Source organism: Hyperolius riggenbachi, chromosome 1 (genome assembly GCF_040937935.1).
Source record: "Hyperolius riggenbachi isolate aHypRig1 chromosome 1, aHypRig1.pri, whole genome shotgun sequence".
Lineage (NCBI taxonomy): Eukaryota > Metazoa > Chordata > Amphibia > Anura > Hyperoliidae > Hyperolius > Hyperolius riggenbachi.
Genome location: NC_090646.1, coordinates 333,178,460 through 333,195,749, shown reverse-complemented (window position 1 = coordinate 333,195,749; position 17,290 = coordinate 333,178,460). Strand labels below are relative to the sequence as shown.

Sequence of the window (17,290 nt, the reverse complement as noted above, 5' to 3'; positions counted from 1 at the left end):
GGGGTGAACAGTAGTTATGCCCCTGAATGTGGCACTGTTGCTTTTTTTTCTCTACTTTGGCAACTTTGCAGTCCAGTAAAGGGCACGTAGAAGAGTGCTTCAACTAAGGACAAAGAAAAGGGGCAAGTAATGATCTGCATGCTTCTATGTCAATGGATAACACATGAGTTTATGTATCCACTGAAAAAAATTCAAAAGAAATACTTCTGTCTATTTGAAGATTTTACTGGATCTAAGTCTATATGATGACTCACAAAAGTACTGGAAAACATCCTCATCACTAATACAACTTGTAGGCAAATGCACACAACATTTTTTGTGGAGAAGACAAAAAATTACACAGGTTACTTTCAGTCACTAAGGGACCATTAAATTAGTTGGACGAGAAAGTACAAATGCAGCATGTCATTGTACTTTTGATTTAAAAAACATAAATCAACCAGGCAATGGAACATATAGATAAAATTCTGTGGTTTAGGAAGCCATTGTGATTTGAGTGCTGTAACATTAAAATGCTGTAACAGAAACAGGTAACTAGCACAACAGCCTGATAATTTACATTGAAGGAGAGATCAAGTCAGTTTTGTTTCTGAAATAGAGGCAAGGAACAACACCATTAAGGTCCTGTGCCTTGTCAAGTGCCTGAACACCATGAAAGTAGAAGTTTACTAATATCCACATACACAGAAAGGACATTTGCCAGGGTCGCTTGGGGCTATATGAAAGCAGAAAAATGTGTAAAAATATATTGCATAGAATTCTGACTTTATACGTAGAGCCCAAAGCAATAGTGAAGCCAAATTGTTTGGTGTCTGCACCATTCATACTTGGAGATGGTACCCATCAGGTTTGTCCTTTTTCATGATCATACTTATTTTAACTTTAGAACCTTTCATTCGATATATACATCAAAACAATATTATAACATAGATTAAAGTGAGGAATAAGGGGTACACCATTTCTGCAGAAGACAATGTTCTATTCTTTGTCACTGTCGCAATCAACTCCATCCCAAACCTCCAAATCAGAGAATATGAATGTCTCCCTCTTCTCAGACCCAGTTACAACCAGAACACCTTTCATTGGGCTATGAAAGCATTGATGTATGTGGGCATTAAGTTAGCCAAAAGACAACACAAATATATTCAGATTAAACTTTCATGCTATCTTAGAGGAAATTAAAAAGGATTTACAAAAAAAAGGCAAGGCACATTGTATCAATTTCATTTTATGTTTGGGTGGCAGGTATATATTTTAAACACATATGGCATGTATCCTAATAAAAATCTTTGATTGGTGCTGTAAAAGCAAAAATAAACAATGGTTACCCCTGGAAGTAGATAGCATTGGGCAAGGTTGGATAAGCAAGACCAATGTCACAACAGACTAGTGAGAAATGCTTTATAAGCAAAGATACCATACAGGTTTTCAGATAGACTGCAAATAAAACAAAATGTCATCTTTAACCAGCCTACTTAGAGGCTTAAAAGTCTATTTGGACTTTGGATCTAGTCTAGAACCTACATTCTTAAACAATACTCAACATAAAAAAAAACGATTGCTGATATTTTTTTCATGAATAAATAATTTTGGGACACAACTGATATACAAAATATTCCCCTTTGGATCATTTTCAAATTATTTGTCTAGTATTCTAGTATTAAACCAAAGAATATAGTATGTCTTATTTGTGCGCTCTGCACAAATCAGACATACTATATTCTTTATATATAATGCCTTGCACATAGAGCTGAAATCTATATAAGAAAGGGAATACAATACTGAACAGGAGCAAAAACAAATAGAGAATATTCATCATGACGCAAAGGGTCTCTAAACACTAGCATACAGAAAAAAGCTATAAAATATTACCACAATGCTCAGAAGTGTTGGAGATGCAATAATGTTGACCATACTTGGTGAGCCTGTCCCATAATCAAATGATTTTTGGAAAGACATAAACAGATGGTCTAAAAACATAAGCATAAGATATACCGTTTGATAAACTGAAAGTATTTGCTTACCACTGTCGTGCAAATCTTGAATTTTAAAATACTTGTAAACACATACAAATAAGAAGTATGTTTCTTCCAGAGTAAAATGAGCCATACATTATTTTCTCCTATATTGCTTTCACTTCCAGTAAGTAGTAGAAATCTGACATTACTTACAGGTTTTGGGCTAGTTCATCTCTCCATAAGAGATACTCAGCATGGCCTTAATTCTTTATAAAGACAATCCCTGGAAAAGATTTATACAAAGATACTGGCCAGCCTCTCTGCTCACTGTACACTTTTTTGGCAGTTGGACGGAGCGACTGCCTTTCACTAAGTGCTTTTGAAAATAAAGAAAACCCTGAGAATCCCCATGAGGAGATGGTGTAGTCTAAAACCTATTGGTTCTGTCAGATTTCTACTACTTACTGTAAGTGACAGCAACATAGGAGAAAAGTGATTTATGGCATTTTACTCTGTAAGAAATGTACTTCTTATCTGTGTATGCTGTACATACATGTAATCATGTAAGTAAGATGCTGCTTACTGTACACTTTTTTGGCATTTGGAGAGAGAAACTGCCTTACATAATACACATATATTGTATATCTTTTGTTATTTTACTACAAGGTTAATTTGACATAATAAAACACTGTAACAGTTCTGTACTGTAATGAAAAGTTATTTAACTTCAGAATTATACTCCACCTTTTTGCATATATATGAGACATATCAGATGTTGCATTTAAAGGACCACTATCGCAAAAAATAGTAAAATATAAAATACATGTAAACACATACAAATAATATTTTTTGTTTCCAGAGTAAAATGAGCCATATTTTACTTTTCTCCTATGTTGCTGTCACTTACAATAGGTAGTAGAAATCTGACAGAACTGACAAGTTTTAGACTAGTATATCGCCTCATGGGGATTCTAAGCATGGCCTTTATTCTTTACAAACACTTCTTGAAAGGGATTTATACAAAGATGCTGACCAGCCTCCCTGTTCACTGCACATTTCTTTGGCAGTTGGGCAGTGCCAACTGCCATTCACTGAGTGCTTTTGAAATTAAAGATAACCCTCAGAATCCCTTATGAGGAGATTGGCTAGTCCAAAACATGTTTGTTCTGTCAGATTTATTCTGCCTATTGTAAGTGACAGCAGCATAGGAGAAAATTAATTTATGGTTCATTTTACTCTGGAAGAAACCTGCTTCTTATTTGTATGTGTTTACATGTATTATAAATTTGACGATATTCGCGATATTGGTCCTTTACTTAGATGATGAAAACAATGCACATGAAGAAAAGGGTATTATAAAAAGGAATCACCCCCCAAAATTGTTACAATTATACGCTTCTAATTAGCACCTTAAGAAAGTATTCAAATCAATGACAATAACAGAGTTTAAAGTATCTAAATATGAAGGAGTATAGGCTTTGGCTGTAGTATCCAGGCCACCCAACTTTTCCTTTAAAAATTATATGTTGTTTAAAATCCTAAATTTAAAAAAGAATCAGACTGGCCAATATTTGTCACAATTTTTTTCCTTTATTACAAATTTTAAAAAGCTGTTTTGCAGAATAAGTAACCGTTTTATCCACTTTTTGGGACCAGATTAACCTCCCCGGCGTTCTATTGAGATCGCCAGGGAGGCTGCAGGAGGGTTTTTTTTTTATTAAAAAAAAACTATTTCATGCAGCCAACTGAAAGTTGGCTGCATGAAAGCCCACTAGAGGGCGCTCCGGAGGCGTTCTTCCGATCGCCTCCGGCGCCCAGAATAAACAAGGAAGGCCGCAATGAGCAGCCTTCCTTGTTTGGCTTTCCTCGTCGCCATGGCGACGAGCGGAGTGACGTCATGGACGTCAGCCGACGTCCTGACGTCAGCCGCCTCCGATCCAGCCCTTAGCGCTGGCCGGAACTGATTGGTCCGGCTGCGCAGGGCTCGGGCGGCTGGGGGGACCCTCTTTCGCCGCTGCTCGCGGCGGATCGCCGCAGAGCGGCGGCAATCAGGCAGCACACGCGGCTGGCAAAGTGCCGGCTGCGTGTGCTGCTTTTTATTTGAAGAAAATCGGCCCAGCAGGGCCTGAGCGGCAGCCTCCGGCGGTGATGGACGAGCTGAGCTCGTCCATACCGCTCAGGAGGTTAAGAAAGCTGAAGATATCAAACATCGGGGGAAAAAAATCTAAACCGTTGATTTCTAAGCAAAATCTGGCTGTGAGTTTGACAACCTGCAGGACGTATTCACAAAATAAAGGCGCCAGGAAATGGCCAGTAATAGAATATTAGTGACATTTACCAATATTCATCTATTTTACAGTGGTAATTTTGATAGTAAAATATTGGTAAATGTTACCAATGTCTTACTATAGCTAAACCCTACTTTCACACAGAACCCTCCCCTCCAATGCCTAACCCCAACCACCTCCCATGCCGATTTCTAACTCTAACCACTGCCCCTGCCAATGCCTTATCCTAACTCAACTCCACCCTCTCCTAATGCCTAACCTTAAAACCTCCCTTCCTGAACCCTACATTTAGTTGCCTCCTGCAAACCCTCTTCCTGATGCCTAGCCTTAACCTCCCCCCCACACACACACCAAATACAGAGCAAAAAAACCAAAAATATGTAAAACTATTGAAAATCTGTCTAATGTGCACGTCAAGGAAAGGTAACAATTCTCAACCCATGCACTAGGGGTCACGAAGATCCAAGAACAACGTAAGCCATCGTTACTTTTAATCCACAAAAGGGAAGCAGGAAAAAAGGGCACCGATGGCTAGTGGACAAAAAGGGCGCCGCCATAGACTCTAATACATTTTTCGGTAATACGGCGTCCACAGTAGAAAAAAGGACGCCCAATAAATAACGTTAACAGCATTAGAATATTAAAGTTTTTGAAGTATGTTTTTGAAGCTAGTAACATTATAGTTTTGTCATATTAGTTTGTTTGTATGTACAGATTTTACATTATCAAAGATATTATCATTTGTATGTGTGTAAGGGTGTTTCTGCAGGGGGAGTGGTTAAGGTTAGGCACCACTGTGGTTGTGGTTAGGGTTAGGCACCACCTGGAGGTGGTTAGGGGTAAGCACAACCAGGGGGGTGGTTAGGGTTTGGTACCACCGGGGGGGTTAGGGTTAGACACCACTGGGGGGTGGTTAGGGTTAGGCATCACTGGGGGTGGTTAGGGTTATGCACCACCGGGGAGTGGTTAGGATTAGGCACCACCAGGGGAGTGGTTAGGTTTAGGCAACTCCAGAGGAGGGTTCTGTGTGAGAGTAGGGTTTGGTTAAGCTGTATTGCTTAATTACGTACGATGTTTAAGGTAATATTTTTTCGTATCTCGTGTCTGTTTTAAAATGATATTTATCGTTAACCAATTTCATTAACAATGTTTATCCTCATTGAGATTTCGTTATCTAGCCAGGCCCTTTTTTCCTGGCACCCTTTTTTCATGTACGCCACAAAACAGAGTCGGCAGCAGTTAATTAAATGTACATCCAAATGAAAAGGATAAATAGTTAACACATATCAGACCTCAGACATGTCATATATAGCTTTGTACAAGTCAAAGTGTACATTTCACTATTGTGTTTTAATGAGCATATTTTGTACTCTAAATGATGGAAAATGTCTAGAAAACCTGAACAGTACTGCTTATAGAAATACCATGTGGTATGTGGGGTGAAAACTTACAACCATATAAAATGTTGTAAAGGTTAGTAGCTAAGCATGCCATCAAACTTTCCTCACCTTCCACTCTGAACTATCTTCAACTCTGTATCGAATCTGGTATTTTGCTTGAAAAAGAAAGTCCTTCAAAGCAGGAGGTGAACTCCATCGAACACTCAGTTGATCTTCTAAGTCTCCAACACGACTAACATAGACATCTGAAGGTGGATCTGTGGTAACTGCATAAATATTTAGGACACGGTTACATGTCTAACTTGCATCAACTTCTGTAAAGTTCAGTGTTTCATTATTTTACTAAAATGTCCATGTATTGTACAATTAAGTCAAAAGACAAACTTAAATTATACTTAAAGTTGTTTAATAATACTGTATGTTTTCAATTCCAGATCCATTTATTCACGTTGATGTGTAGAAAAAATATACATTCTATATTCTAAATGTCCTTCTTTGCATTGAAGGGCATCTATGGCTATTAGTAGGTAATTTCCTAGGAAGATGACCGAGGGACTTTTATCTGATTGCCATCTGGAGTTGGGAAGGATTTTTTTCCCTAATTGGTGCAAGCCTTGTATTTTTTTTTGTACCTCTCCTGTATCAACTGAGACATGTGAAGGTGCAGGACAATGTTGTACATATAAATATATACAGTAATATATGTAAACTTGCTGAAGTTTTCTTTTAATCAAACTATGTAAGTATGACTTAGGTATACTGGTTGGTAACAAGTTAAGCAACCAACTACAATGCCAAGCAGTAGTTAAAGTTAATAACATTTTAGCATGCATAGCATGGGAAGTAAAATCAAAAGATACTAGTATACTACTCGCTCTGTATAAAACACTTGTGAGGCCACATCTTGAGTGTGGGACATAGTTTTGGGCACCACACTATAGGTAGGACATTGACCTTTTTGGAACAGGTACGAAAACATGCCACTAGATTATTCAGTGAGATAAAACATCTCACCAAGAAAGGTTGGACAAACTGGGCTTATTGAGTTTGGAAAAAGGATGACTGAGAGGTGACCTGATTAACCTGTGTAATACATCCATGGGCAATTTAAAAGCTTGGCAGATTAGCTTTTTATCCCAAAGCATGTACCATGGACTATGCATGAAAAAAAAGATTTTATTGTAGGAATATTGTACCACAGGAATTAGTTATGGCAAATCCTATACTTGCCTTTAAAAAGGGTTTGGGTGCTTTCTTAACATTGAAGGGAATGCAAAGCTATGACTGCTAGATAAAGGAAGATGATACCATGATCCAGTCAGGGGGGTGATTTTTGAGGTTGAACTGGATTGACACATGTCTTTTTCAACCTAGACAACTATGAAAAAAAATTTAGTGGGAAAAATCCTAATATTATGTACATTACCTACCTCTCAAACTTCCAAAAACTAGAATGCTCAAAAAACAATTTTGTATTCTTTGCAATTTCATTAACCTCCCTGGCGGTAAGCCCGAGCTGAGGTCGGGCTATGCCGCGCAGGAGGATTTCTCCGGCTCTATTGGGGCGATTCGCCCCATTCAAAGTGCTGTGCGCGCAGCCAGCACTTTGCTAGCCGCGCGCACAGCTTGATCGCCCGCACGCAGCGGTGAAAGAGGGCCCCCCGCCGCCAGAGCCCTGTGCTGCCCGGACCAATGAGTTCCGGGCAGCGCTATGGGCTGGATCGGGTGCGCCTGACGTCAGGACGTCGGCTGACGTCCATGACGTCATTCCGATCGTCGCCATGGCGACAGGAGAATCCAAACAGGGGAACGCGTTATATACGCGCTCCCCTGTTTGCTATTAGTGCCGGCGACGATTGCACTAGAGGGACACATGCACCCTCTAGTGGTGTTTCATGTAGCGACCACTCTGGTAGCTTTACATGAAACAAAAAAAAAAATTAAAAAAAAAAGGATTTTTGCCCATTTGAAAAAAAAAAATTAACCACCAGGGAGGTTAATTTCATAAATTATTAAATATGTGTACCAAAAGTATTTGTATCTATAAAGTAGTATATATTATTATAGGAACACAATGAAACATGATCTATTACAACCTTATCTATTACAAAACGTATTACTAAATGTTGTCCTACATATTGCTGAGTTCATAGGAGTTGGCCTTATAAGTCACCATTTGCATAAGGGATTGGTTAATTTATTTGCATTCCTGCTTTTATTTTGTTATTTTCTTCTGTTTACTTGCATAATCCTGCATTTGTGGAATAACTCCATGTCTATTTATGTAACCCCTGAGAAAGGCTGAGAAAAGGCAAAGCATAATAAAGACGACTTTATTATAATAGTGTTACATTTCTGAGCAAATTGTGCAATAACAGCAATTCTGGACAAATGCCAACAGTCAGTATGCTTATTAAAGCTTTGGCTGTGATAATAAGCAAAGTCTGTCACTTAGAGTATTTGTGTGTACTTTCTTTTTATGTGTAAATCCAGTGCACCCATATTGCTGGTTTAAAACTTTGCTAGTCCATGAATTGGTTATGTGGCCGCTACAGCATGAAATTTGCTTGAGCTCGTTTCCTTCTTCACTTAGTAAATATATGCATGGAAGGAGAATTTTTTTTTAAGACTTGAGTCTGGTGACTGCCCCAATGAAGAGGACAGGCAGGGCTCACATGGGGGGTGGAGGAGGGCGAGTGAGCAGCTGGAACTAGAGTCAGGTTTTCATCTGACTTATTGGTTGGAAATGCCAAGTAATCAAAATATGACATCTCAGGACATTTGTACAAAAATTCCATTATCTTTCAGATACCAGTATGATTAGGCATGTACACATTGCCAAAGGGACCTTAGAAGTGTCTTCAAACGGAACCTAAGATTGTGGATTACAAATAAAATATACATATGTGTGGCTTCCTCAACCCCCCATGGCCTGATCACTCCCATGCTGTCTTCTTCTGCCTCTCCATTTGCCCACAATAGGCCCCGGAAAGTCCTCTGGTACGGGGCAAACTGCACATGCGCAGCCTTGCTGTGCATGTGCTCCCATTGTGTTCATGTCACCAGGAGTGTGCCTGGCCGGACTGCGCATGCGCCATCTGGGCTCGACTGGAGGATTTTCTGGGGCCAGTTGTGGGCGAATGGAAAGGCAGAAGAGGACTGCATGGAAGCAATCAGGTCAGGGGGAGGGGGCGCGAAGGAAGCCCCAGGTACGTATATTTTCTTTATAATCACCCATCTCAGGTACACTTTAAACAAACTATATCTACTGAAATGAATATAAAAAAGATAATTTTACTTTTAACTAAAGTGAAAATGTCACTGCAAATTTGCTTTCATGTGAAATGCCACTTCAAGTTTTCCACTAAACAAATGCAAGTATTGTTAAATAGAAACCCGAGACTTCTAAAATAAATATAAAAACATAATACATTTTAATGTAGTATATTTTATTTAAATGAAATAAAAATGATGTAAGATTACAAATAGAGCCAGCCTATCCATGCTTTTGAAGGTTTTCTCCCCTCTCCCTCCCATCCTCCCAAGCTTGCCTATACTTGCCCACCCAACCTGAAACTTACCCTTATACCTACCAGGACATCTGCAAGTTTCAGAGGTGAGTATAGAGGGGGTTTGAGGAGGTGACAACACATTGTGACAGTTGTTGGATATAGTTTAAAAGAAATTAATTGAATTGTGCCTAGAGTTGACACTTTTATAAGTATACCTAGTTGTAATCACAAACTGGTAAAACTGTAACAGGGAAAGGATGCATATTTATCAATTTAGAAAGAATTTGTTATGTGAGTAATTTGGGTAAGCAGTATGCTGTGTCAAGAACGTCTGCATATTAGACATTCATTAGACATTAGATTTGTGCTTAATAAAGCAGGGGTGCTCCCCTGGGAAACGCGTCGCAATGAAGTTTTTAAACACAGCCTTTGCATATCATTGCGGCTAACACCACCTTGCTTTGCTAGCTGTTTTTATCTCCTACTACACTCATAGCCAGGGAATCAGGCTCGTACCGGCCGAGGCAGAAAAACGTTTACACGCTCACTGCAGGGTGTTCCAAATAACCACCGTGGAATCCCGATAGGTTCACCATCCAAGACCGTGAGGATATCCATGCAAGCCAGGTCCTCAGCATAAGAGGGACACAAGTGTGACAGCTGGCAAACCTATACAGGTTTCTCCAGCCTCCACAACCAGGTGAGACCTTTCCTAAAGGGCCTAGAGCCCTCACCTACTAGTATCACAGTGTGCATTTTTTCTCCTTTCTGTCTCCATAATTAGACATTAATATTAGATGTCAAGAACATCTGCATACTACTTTGTTTATCAAAGTATAAGCATTATCTGTAATGTATCTTACCCACATCAAGTATGTCCAGGGTTATTATATCAGAGGTGATGGAACCCAGTCTGTTTGAAGCTTCCACCCAGATCTCATAGGGTGTGAAAAGTGCAAGATCCTTAGGGATGTGGCAGGAATACTGGCCCATTGTGTGATACTCCTGACATGTATTATCTCTGCCATACCATCTGGAACATAAACAGTCTGCTAGATTAATCTAGTAACATTTATAATCAACCCTCATATTTACATTTGAATGTCTGACTCCATGTCACTAACATTCATCCTTTAAGTTACAGCTAAATATGAACAACAAAATCGCTTGCTTATGAATATGGATGGATGCATACAGAGTCTGCTATAAACACTACTTGTAATATTCATTATATATAAGATATTATCTTTACATTTACATATGAGATTTTTTCTTTTAGTGTTTCCTATTAGTTAAATATGATGCTGTCAGTGAAAACATCTTAATTACTATAACGCTACACAATGTAAAAACTGATGCATAGTTAAACCTTTCTTTATGGATGTATTATTAGTAAATTGTTATGCTTATAGTCTACAGTATTTATTTCCATGTGAAGTAAATACATGCAAAAAGCTTAAATAAATCTCTCTTCTAAGAAACAACAACATGACAATTTCTTGAGAAAGAATTTCCTAATAACACAGTACCTGAGTTTGTATTTCAGAGTATAGTTAGTATGAAGGTAGGTCTCCCCTTCACTACCCGGAACCCACTTGCAGGTGAGATCTTTCATGTTCTTTGACCAGCAGGTGATATTGGTTGGTTTTTCTGGAGGTACTAAAGCACAGAATAAAAAAAAAAACGAACGCCTTGTTAGAAAGAAAACACGTTCAGTTCCTGTGTACATTATTTTCATAGTAATAAAAAAAGCTAACACAGACAATGAAAAACTGCAAATTAGGTGTTGTGATCTTCTTCTGAAAGGCATGGGGCATGACCTAGGAAATACTATAGCTGCAGGATCAACTTTGCAGTCAAGGAACTACTATCAGAAGAAGAGGAGTAATAGGAATCTGCATATTTCTTTAACCATTTAAGGACAACAAGATGCATTAAAACATCCTTTTTGCCCTTAAAGGAGTCATCAGGGGGCTTTAAGAACAATAAGTGCTACTTACCCGGGGCTTTGTCCAGCCCCAAGCTCCCAGCATGTCCCTCGCTGCAGCTCCGCGGTGAGCCATTCACCTGTAAAGCTTCCTGGTCCCCGGCGATGACGTCAGGCCGACTTGGAGGTCGGCCTGTACTGCACCTGTGCGAGCTGCGCTGTCAATCACCTCCACATGGACCAGAGTGTATTGCGCAGGTGCAGTAGTTCTGCGTCTGCGCAGTACTTTCCGGTCCACATGGCGGTGATTGACAGTGCCGCTTGCGCAAGCGCAGTACAGGCTGACCTCCAAGTCGGCATGACGTCATCGCCAGGAAGCTTCACAGGTGAACGGCTCACAGCGGAGCTGCAGCGAGGGACATGCTGGGAGCTTGGGGCTGGACGAAGCCCCGGGTAAGTAGCACTTATTGTTCTTAAAAGCCCCTGATGACTCCTTTAACGGGAACAGGATATTTTTAGTGTGCCTCTGCCGTGAACCCAAACTGCTGTGATTGGTGAACGGGAACATGTGATTTCCCAGAGCCAATCAGCATGCCTATAAGGGTATGAGTATGGCTTCAAGTAGAAGCCAATGATCATTCTTGTTCCTGTGAGCTTTGAACACTGTACTATTCTGTACACACAGAATAGTGTTTGTGGAAACATCAAGTGGTAAAAAAAAATACATTAAAAATACACATTTTACACTATGGGCTTGATTTACTAAGACAAATAGAGATGGCCTGAACGGTTCGTCTGCGAACGGTTCCAGGCGAACTTTTGGTGGTTCGCGTTTGTTCCCATTCATTGATTCCCAGGCTAACGGGGCTGGCACAGGATCGCGCAGCAGCCCAGCAGCAGCAGAATGGACGTGCAGGGGGTAAGGCTATGGCACAGTGAGGGGGTGGGGCTGGGAAACAGGGGGCTTTAAGAACAATAAGTGCTACTTACCCGGGGCTTTGTACAGCCCCAAGCTCTCAGCATGTCGCTCGCTGCAGCTCCGCGGTGAGCCATTCACCTGTAAAGCTTCCTGGTCCCCGGCGATGACGTCAGGCCGACTTGGAGGTCGGCCTGTACTGCACCTGTGCGAGCTGCGCTGTCAATCACCTCCACATGGACCAGAGTGTATTGCGCAGGTGCAGTAGTTCTGCGTCTGCGCAGTACTTTCCGGTCCACATGGCGGTGATTGACAGTGCCGCTTGCGCAAGCGCAGTACAGGCCGACCTCCAAGTCGGCATGACGTCATCGCCAGGAAGCTTCACAGGTGAACGGCTCACAGCGGAGCTGCAGCGAGGGACATGCTGGGAGCTTGGGGCTGGACGAAGCCCCGGGTAAGTAGCACTTATTGTTCTTAAAAGCCCCTGATGACTCCTTTAACGGGAACAGGATATTTTTAGTGTGCCTCTGCCGTGAACCCAAACTGCTGTGATTGGTGAACGGGAACATGTGATTTCCCAGAGCCAATCAGCATACCTATAAGGGTATGAGTATGGCTTCAAGTAGAAGCCAATGATCATTCTTGTTCCTGTGAGCTTTGAACACTGTACTATTCTGTACACACAGAATAGTGTTTGTGGAAACATCAAGTGGTAAAAAAAAATACATTAAAAATACACATTTTACACTATGGGCTTGATTTACTAAGACAAATAGAGATGGCCTGAACGGTTCGTCTGCGAACGGTTCCAGGCGAACTTTTGGTGGTTCGCGTTTGTTCGCGTATGTTCCCATTCATTGATTCCCAGGCTAACTGGGCTGGCACAGGATCGCGCAGCAGCCCAGCAGCAGCAGAATGGACGTGCAGGGGGTAAGGCTATGGTACAGTGAGGGGGTGGGGCTGGGAAACAGGGGGCTTTAAGAACAATAAGTGCTACTTACCCGGGGCTTTGTCCAGCCCCAAGCTCCCAGCATGTCCCTCGCTGCAGCTCCGCGGTGAGCCATTCACCTGTAAAGCTTCCTGGTCCCCGGCGATGACGTCAGGCCGACTTGGAGGTCGGCCTGTACTGCACCTGTGCGAGCTGCGCTGTCAATCACCTCCACATGGACCAGAGTGTATTGCGCAGGTGCAGTAGTTCTGCGTCTGCGCAGTACTTTCCGGTCCACATGGCGGTGATTGACAGTGCCGCTTGCGCAAGCGCAGTACAGGCCGACCTCCAAGTCGGCATGACGTCATCGCCAGGAAGCTTCACAGGTGAACAGCTCACAGCGGAGCTGCAGCGAGGGACATGCTGGGAGCTTGGGGCTGGACGAAGCCCCGGGTAAGTAGCACTTATTGTTCTTAAAAGCCCCTGATGACTCCTTTAACGGGAACAGGATATTTTTAGTGTGCCTCTGCCGTGAACCCAAACTGCTGTGATTGGTGAACGGGAACATGTGATTTCCCAGAGCCAATCAGCATGCCTATAAGGGTATGAGTATGGCTTCAAGTAGAAGCCAATGATCATTCTTGTTCCTGTGAGCTTTGAACACTGTACTATTCTGTACACACAGAATAGTGTTTGTGGAAACATCAAGTGGTAAAAAAAAATACATTAAAAATACACATTTTACACTATGGGCTTGATTTACTAAGACAAATAGAGATGGCCTGAACGGTTCGTCTGCGAACGGTTCCAGGCGAACTTTTGGTGGTTCGCGTTTGTTCGCGTATGTTCCCATTCATTGATTCCCAGGCTAACGGGGCTGGCACAGGATCGCGCAGCAGCCCAGCAGCAGCAGAATGGACGTGCAGGGGGTAAGGCTATGGCACAGTGAGGGGGTGGGGCTGGGAAACAGGGGGCTTTAAGAACAATAAGTGCTACTTACCCGGGGCTTTGTCCAGCCCCAAGCTCCCAGCATGTCCCTCGCTGCAGCTCCGCGGTGAGCCATTCACCTGTAAAGCTTCCTGGTCCCCGGCGATGACGTCAGGCCGACTTGGAGGTCGGCCTGTACTGCACCTGTGCGAGCTGCGCTGTCAATCACCTCCACATGGACCAGAGTGTATTGCGCAGGTGCAGTAGTTCTGCGTCTGCGCAGTACTTTCCGGTCCACATGGCGGTGATTGACAGTGCCGCTTGCGCCAGCGCAGTACAGGCCGACCTCCAAGTCGGCATGACGTCATCGCCAGGAAGCTTCACAGGTGAACGGCTCACAGCGGAGCTGCAGCGAGGGACATGCTGGGAGCTTGGGGCTGGACGAAGCCCCGGGTAAGTAGCACTTATTGTTCTTAAAAGCCCCTGATGACTCCTTTAACGGGAACAGGATATTTTTAGTGTGCCTCTGCCGTGAACCCAAACTGCTGTGATTGGTGAACGGGAACATGTGATTTCCCAGAGCCAATCAGCATGCCTATAAGGGTATGAGTATGGCTTCAAGTAGAAGCCAATGATCATTCTTGTTCCTGTGAGCTTTGAACACTGTACTATTCTGTACACACAGAATAGTGTTTGTGGAAACATCAAGTGGTAAAAAAAAATACATTAAAAATACACATTTTACACTATGGGCTTGATTTACTAAGACAAATAGAGATGGCCTGAACGGTTCGTCTGCGAACGGTTCCAGGCGAACTTTTGGTGGTTCGCGTTTGTTCGCGTATGTTCCCATTCATTGATTCCCAGGCTAACGGGGCTGGCACAGGATCGCGCAGCAGCCCAGCAGCAGCAGAATGGACGTGCAGGGGGTAAGGCTATGGCACAGTGAGGGGGTGGGGCTGGGAAACAGGGGGCTTTAAGAACAATAAGTGCTACTTACCCGGGGCTTTGTCCAGCCCCAAGCTCCCAGCATGTCCCTCGCTGCAGCTCCGCGGTGAGCCATTCACCTGTAAAGCTTCCTGGTCCCCGGCGATGATGTCAGGCCGACTTGGAGGTCGGCCTGTACTGCACCTGTGCGAGCTGCGCTGTCAATCACCTCCACATGGACCAGAGTGTATTGCGCAGGTGCAGTAGTTCTGCGTCTGCGCAGTACTTTCCGGTCCACATGGCGGTGATTGACAGTGCCGCTTGCGCAAGCGCAGTACAGGCCGACCTCCAAGTCGGCATGACGTCATCGCCAGGAAGCTTCACAGGTGAACGGCTCACAGCGGAGCTGCAGCGAGGGACATGCTGGGAGCTTGGGGCTGGACGAAGCCCCGGGTAAGTAGCACTTATTGTTCTTAAAAGCCCCTGATGACTCCTTTAACGGGAACAGGATATTTTTAGTGTGCCTCTGCCGTGAACCCAAACTGCTGTGATTGGTGAACGGGAACATGTGATTTCCCAGAGCCAATCAGCATGCCTATAAGGGTATGAGTATGGCTTCAAGTAGAAGCCAATGATCATTCTTGTTCCTGTGAGCTTTGAACACTGTACTATTCTGTACACACAGAATAGTGTTTGTGGAAACATCAAGTGGTAAAAAAAAATACATTAAAAATACACATTTTACACTATGGGCTTGATTTACTAAGACAAATAGAGATGGCCTGAACGGTTCGTCTGCGAACGGTTCCAGGCGAACTTTTGGTGGTTCGCGTTTGTTCCCATTCATTGATTCCCAGGCTAACGGGGCTGGCACAGGATCGCGCAGCAGCCCAGCAGCAGCAGAATGGACGTGCAGGGGGTAAGGCTATGGCACAGTGAGGGGGTGGGGCTGGGAAACAGGGGGCTTTAAGAACAATAAGTGCTACTTACCCGGGGCTTTGTCCAGCCCCAAGCTCCCAGCATGTCCCTCGCTGCAGCTCCGCGGTGAGCCATTCACCTGTAAAGCTTCCTGGTCCCCGGCGATGACGTCAGGCCGACTTGGAGGTCGGCCTGTACTGCACCTGTGCGAGCTGCGCTGTCAATCACCTCGACATGGACCAGAGTGTATTGCGCAGGTGCAGTAGTTCTGCGTCTGTGCAGTACTTTCCGGTCCACATGGCGGTGATTGACAGTGCCGCTTGCGCAAGCGCAGTACAGGCCGACCTCCAAGTCGGCATGACGTCATCGCCAGGAAGCTTCACAGGTGAACGGCTCACAGCGGAGCTGCAGCGAGGGACATGCTGGGAGCTTGGGGCTGGACGAAGCCCCGGGTAAGTAGCACTTATTGTTCTTAAAAGCCCCTGATGACTCCTTTAACGGGAACAGGATATTTTTAGTGTGCCTCTGCCGTGAACCCAAACTGCTGTGATTGGTGAACGGGAACATGTGATTTCCCAGAGCCAATCAGCATGCCTATAAGGGTATGAGTATGGCTTCAAGTAGAAGCCAATGATCATTCTTGTTCCTGTGAGCTTTGAACACTGTACTATTCTGTACACACAGAATAGTGTTTGTGGAAACATCAAGTGGTAAAAAAAATACATTAAAAATACACATTTTACACTATGGGCTTGATTTACTAAGACAAATAGAGATGGCCTGAACGGTTCGTCTGCGAACGGTTCCAGGCGAACTTTTGGTGGTTCGCGTTTGTTCGCGTATGTTCCCATTCATTGATTCCCAGGCTAACGGGCTGGCACAGGATCGCGCAGCAGCCCAGCAGCAGCAGAATGGACGTGCAGGGGGTAAGGCTATGGCACAGTGAGGGGGTGGGGCTGGGAAACAGGGGGCTTTAAGAACAATAAGTGCTACTTACCCGGGGCTTTGTCCAGCCCCAAGCTCCCAGCATGTCCCTCGCTGCAGCTCCGCGGTGAGCCATTCACCTGTAAAGCTTCCTGGTCCCCGGCGATGACGTCAGGCCGACTTGGAGGTCGGCCTGTACTGCACCTGTGCGAGCTGCGCTGTCAATCACCTCCACATGGACCAGAGTGTATTGCGCAGGTGCAGTAGTTCTGCGTCTGCGCAGTACTTTCCGGTCCACATGGCGGTGATTGACAGTGCCGCTTGCGCAAGCGCAGTACAGGCCGACCTCCAAGTCGGCATGACGTCATCGCCAGGAAGCTTCACAGGTGAACGGCTCACAGCGGAGCTGCAGCGAGGGACATGCTGGGAGCTTGGGGCTGGACGAAGCCCCGGGTAAGTAGCACTTATTGTTCTTAAAAGCCCCTGATGACTCCTTTAACGGGAACAGGATATTTTTAGTGTGCCTCTGCCGTGAACCCAAACTGCTGTGATTGGTGAACGGGAACATGTGATTTCCCAGAGCCAATCAGCATGCCTATAAGGGTATGAGTATGGCTTCAAGTAGAAGCCAATGATCATTCTTGTTCCTGTGAGCTTTGAACACT

The 17,290-nt window shown here is 43.8% G+C and overlaps 1 protein-coding gene across 6 annotated transcripts in view; it reads right to left on the bottom strand.

The window, feature by feature from the left end:
* CRLF1 (cytokine receptor like factor 1) overlaps positions 1 to 17,290 on the bottom strand; it is a 182,292-nt gene that overhangs the window by 50,664 nt on the left and 114,338 nt on the right. For all 6 annotated transcript variants that reach the window (XM_068233911.1, XM_068233912.1, XM_068233916.1 and 3 more), the window contains 3 exons: positions 10,688 to 10,817; positions 10,022 to 10,191; positions 5,755 to 5,912 (listed from right to left, as the gene is read on the bottom strand). In XM_068233911.1, coding sequence (XP_068090012.1) covers positions 5,755 to 5,912; positions 10,022 to 10,191; positions 10,688 to 10,817 — 458 coding nt within the window. The remainder of the gene's footprint in view (positions 1 to 5,754; positions 5,913 to 10,021; positions 10,192 to 10,687; positions 10,818 to 17,290) is intronic.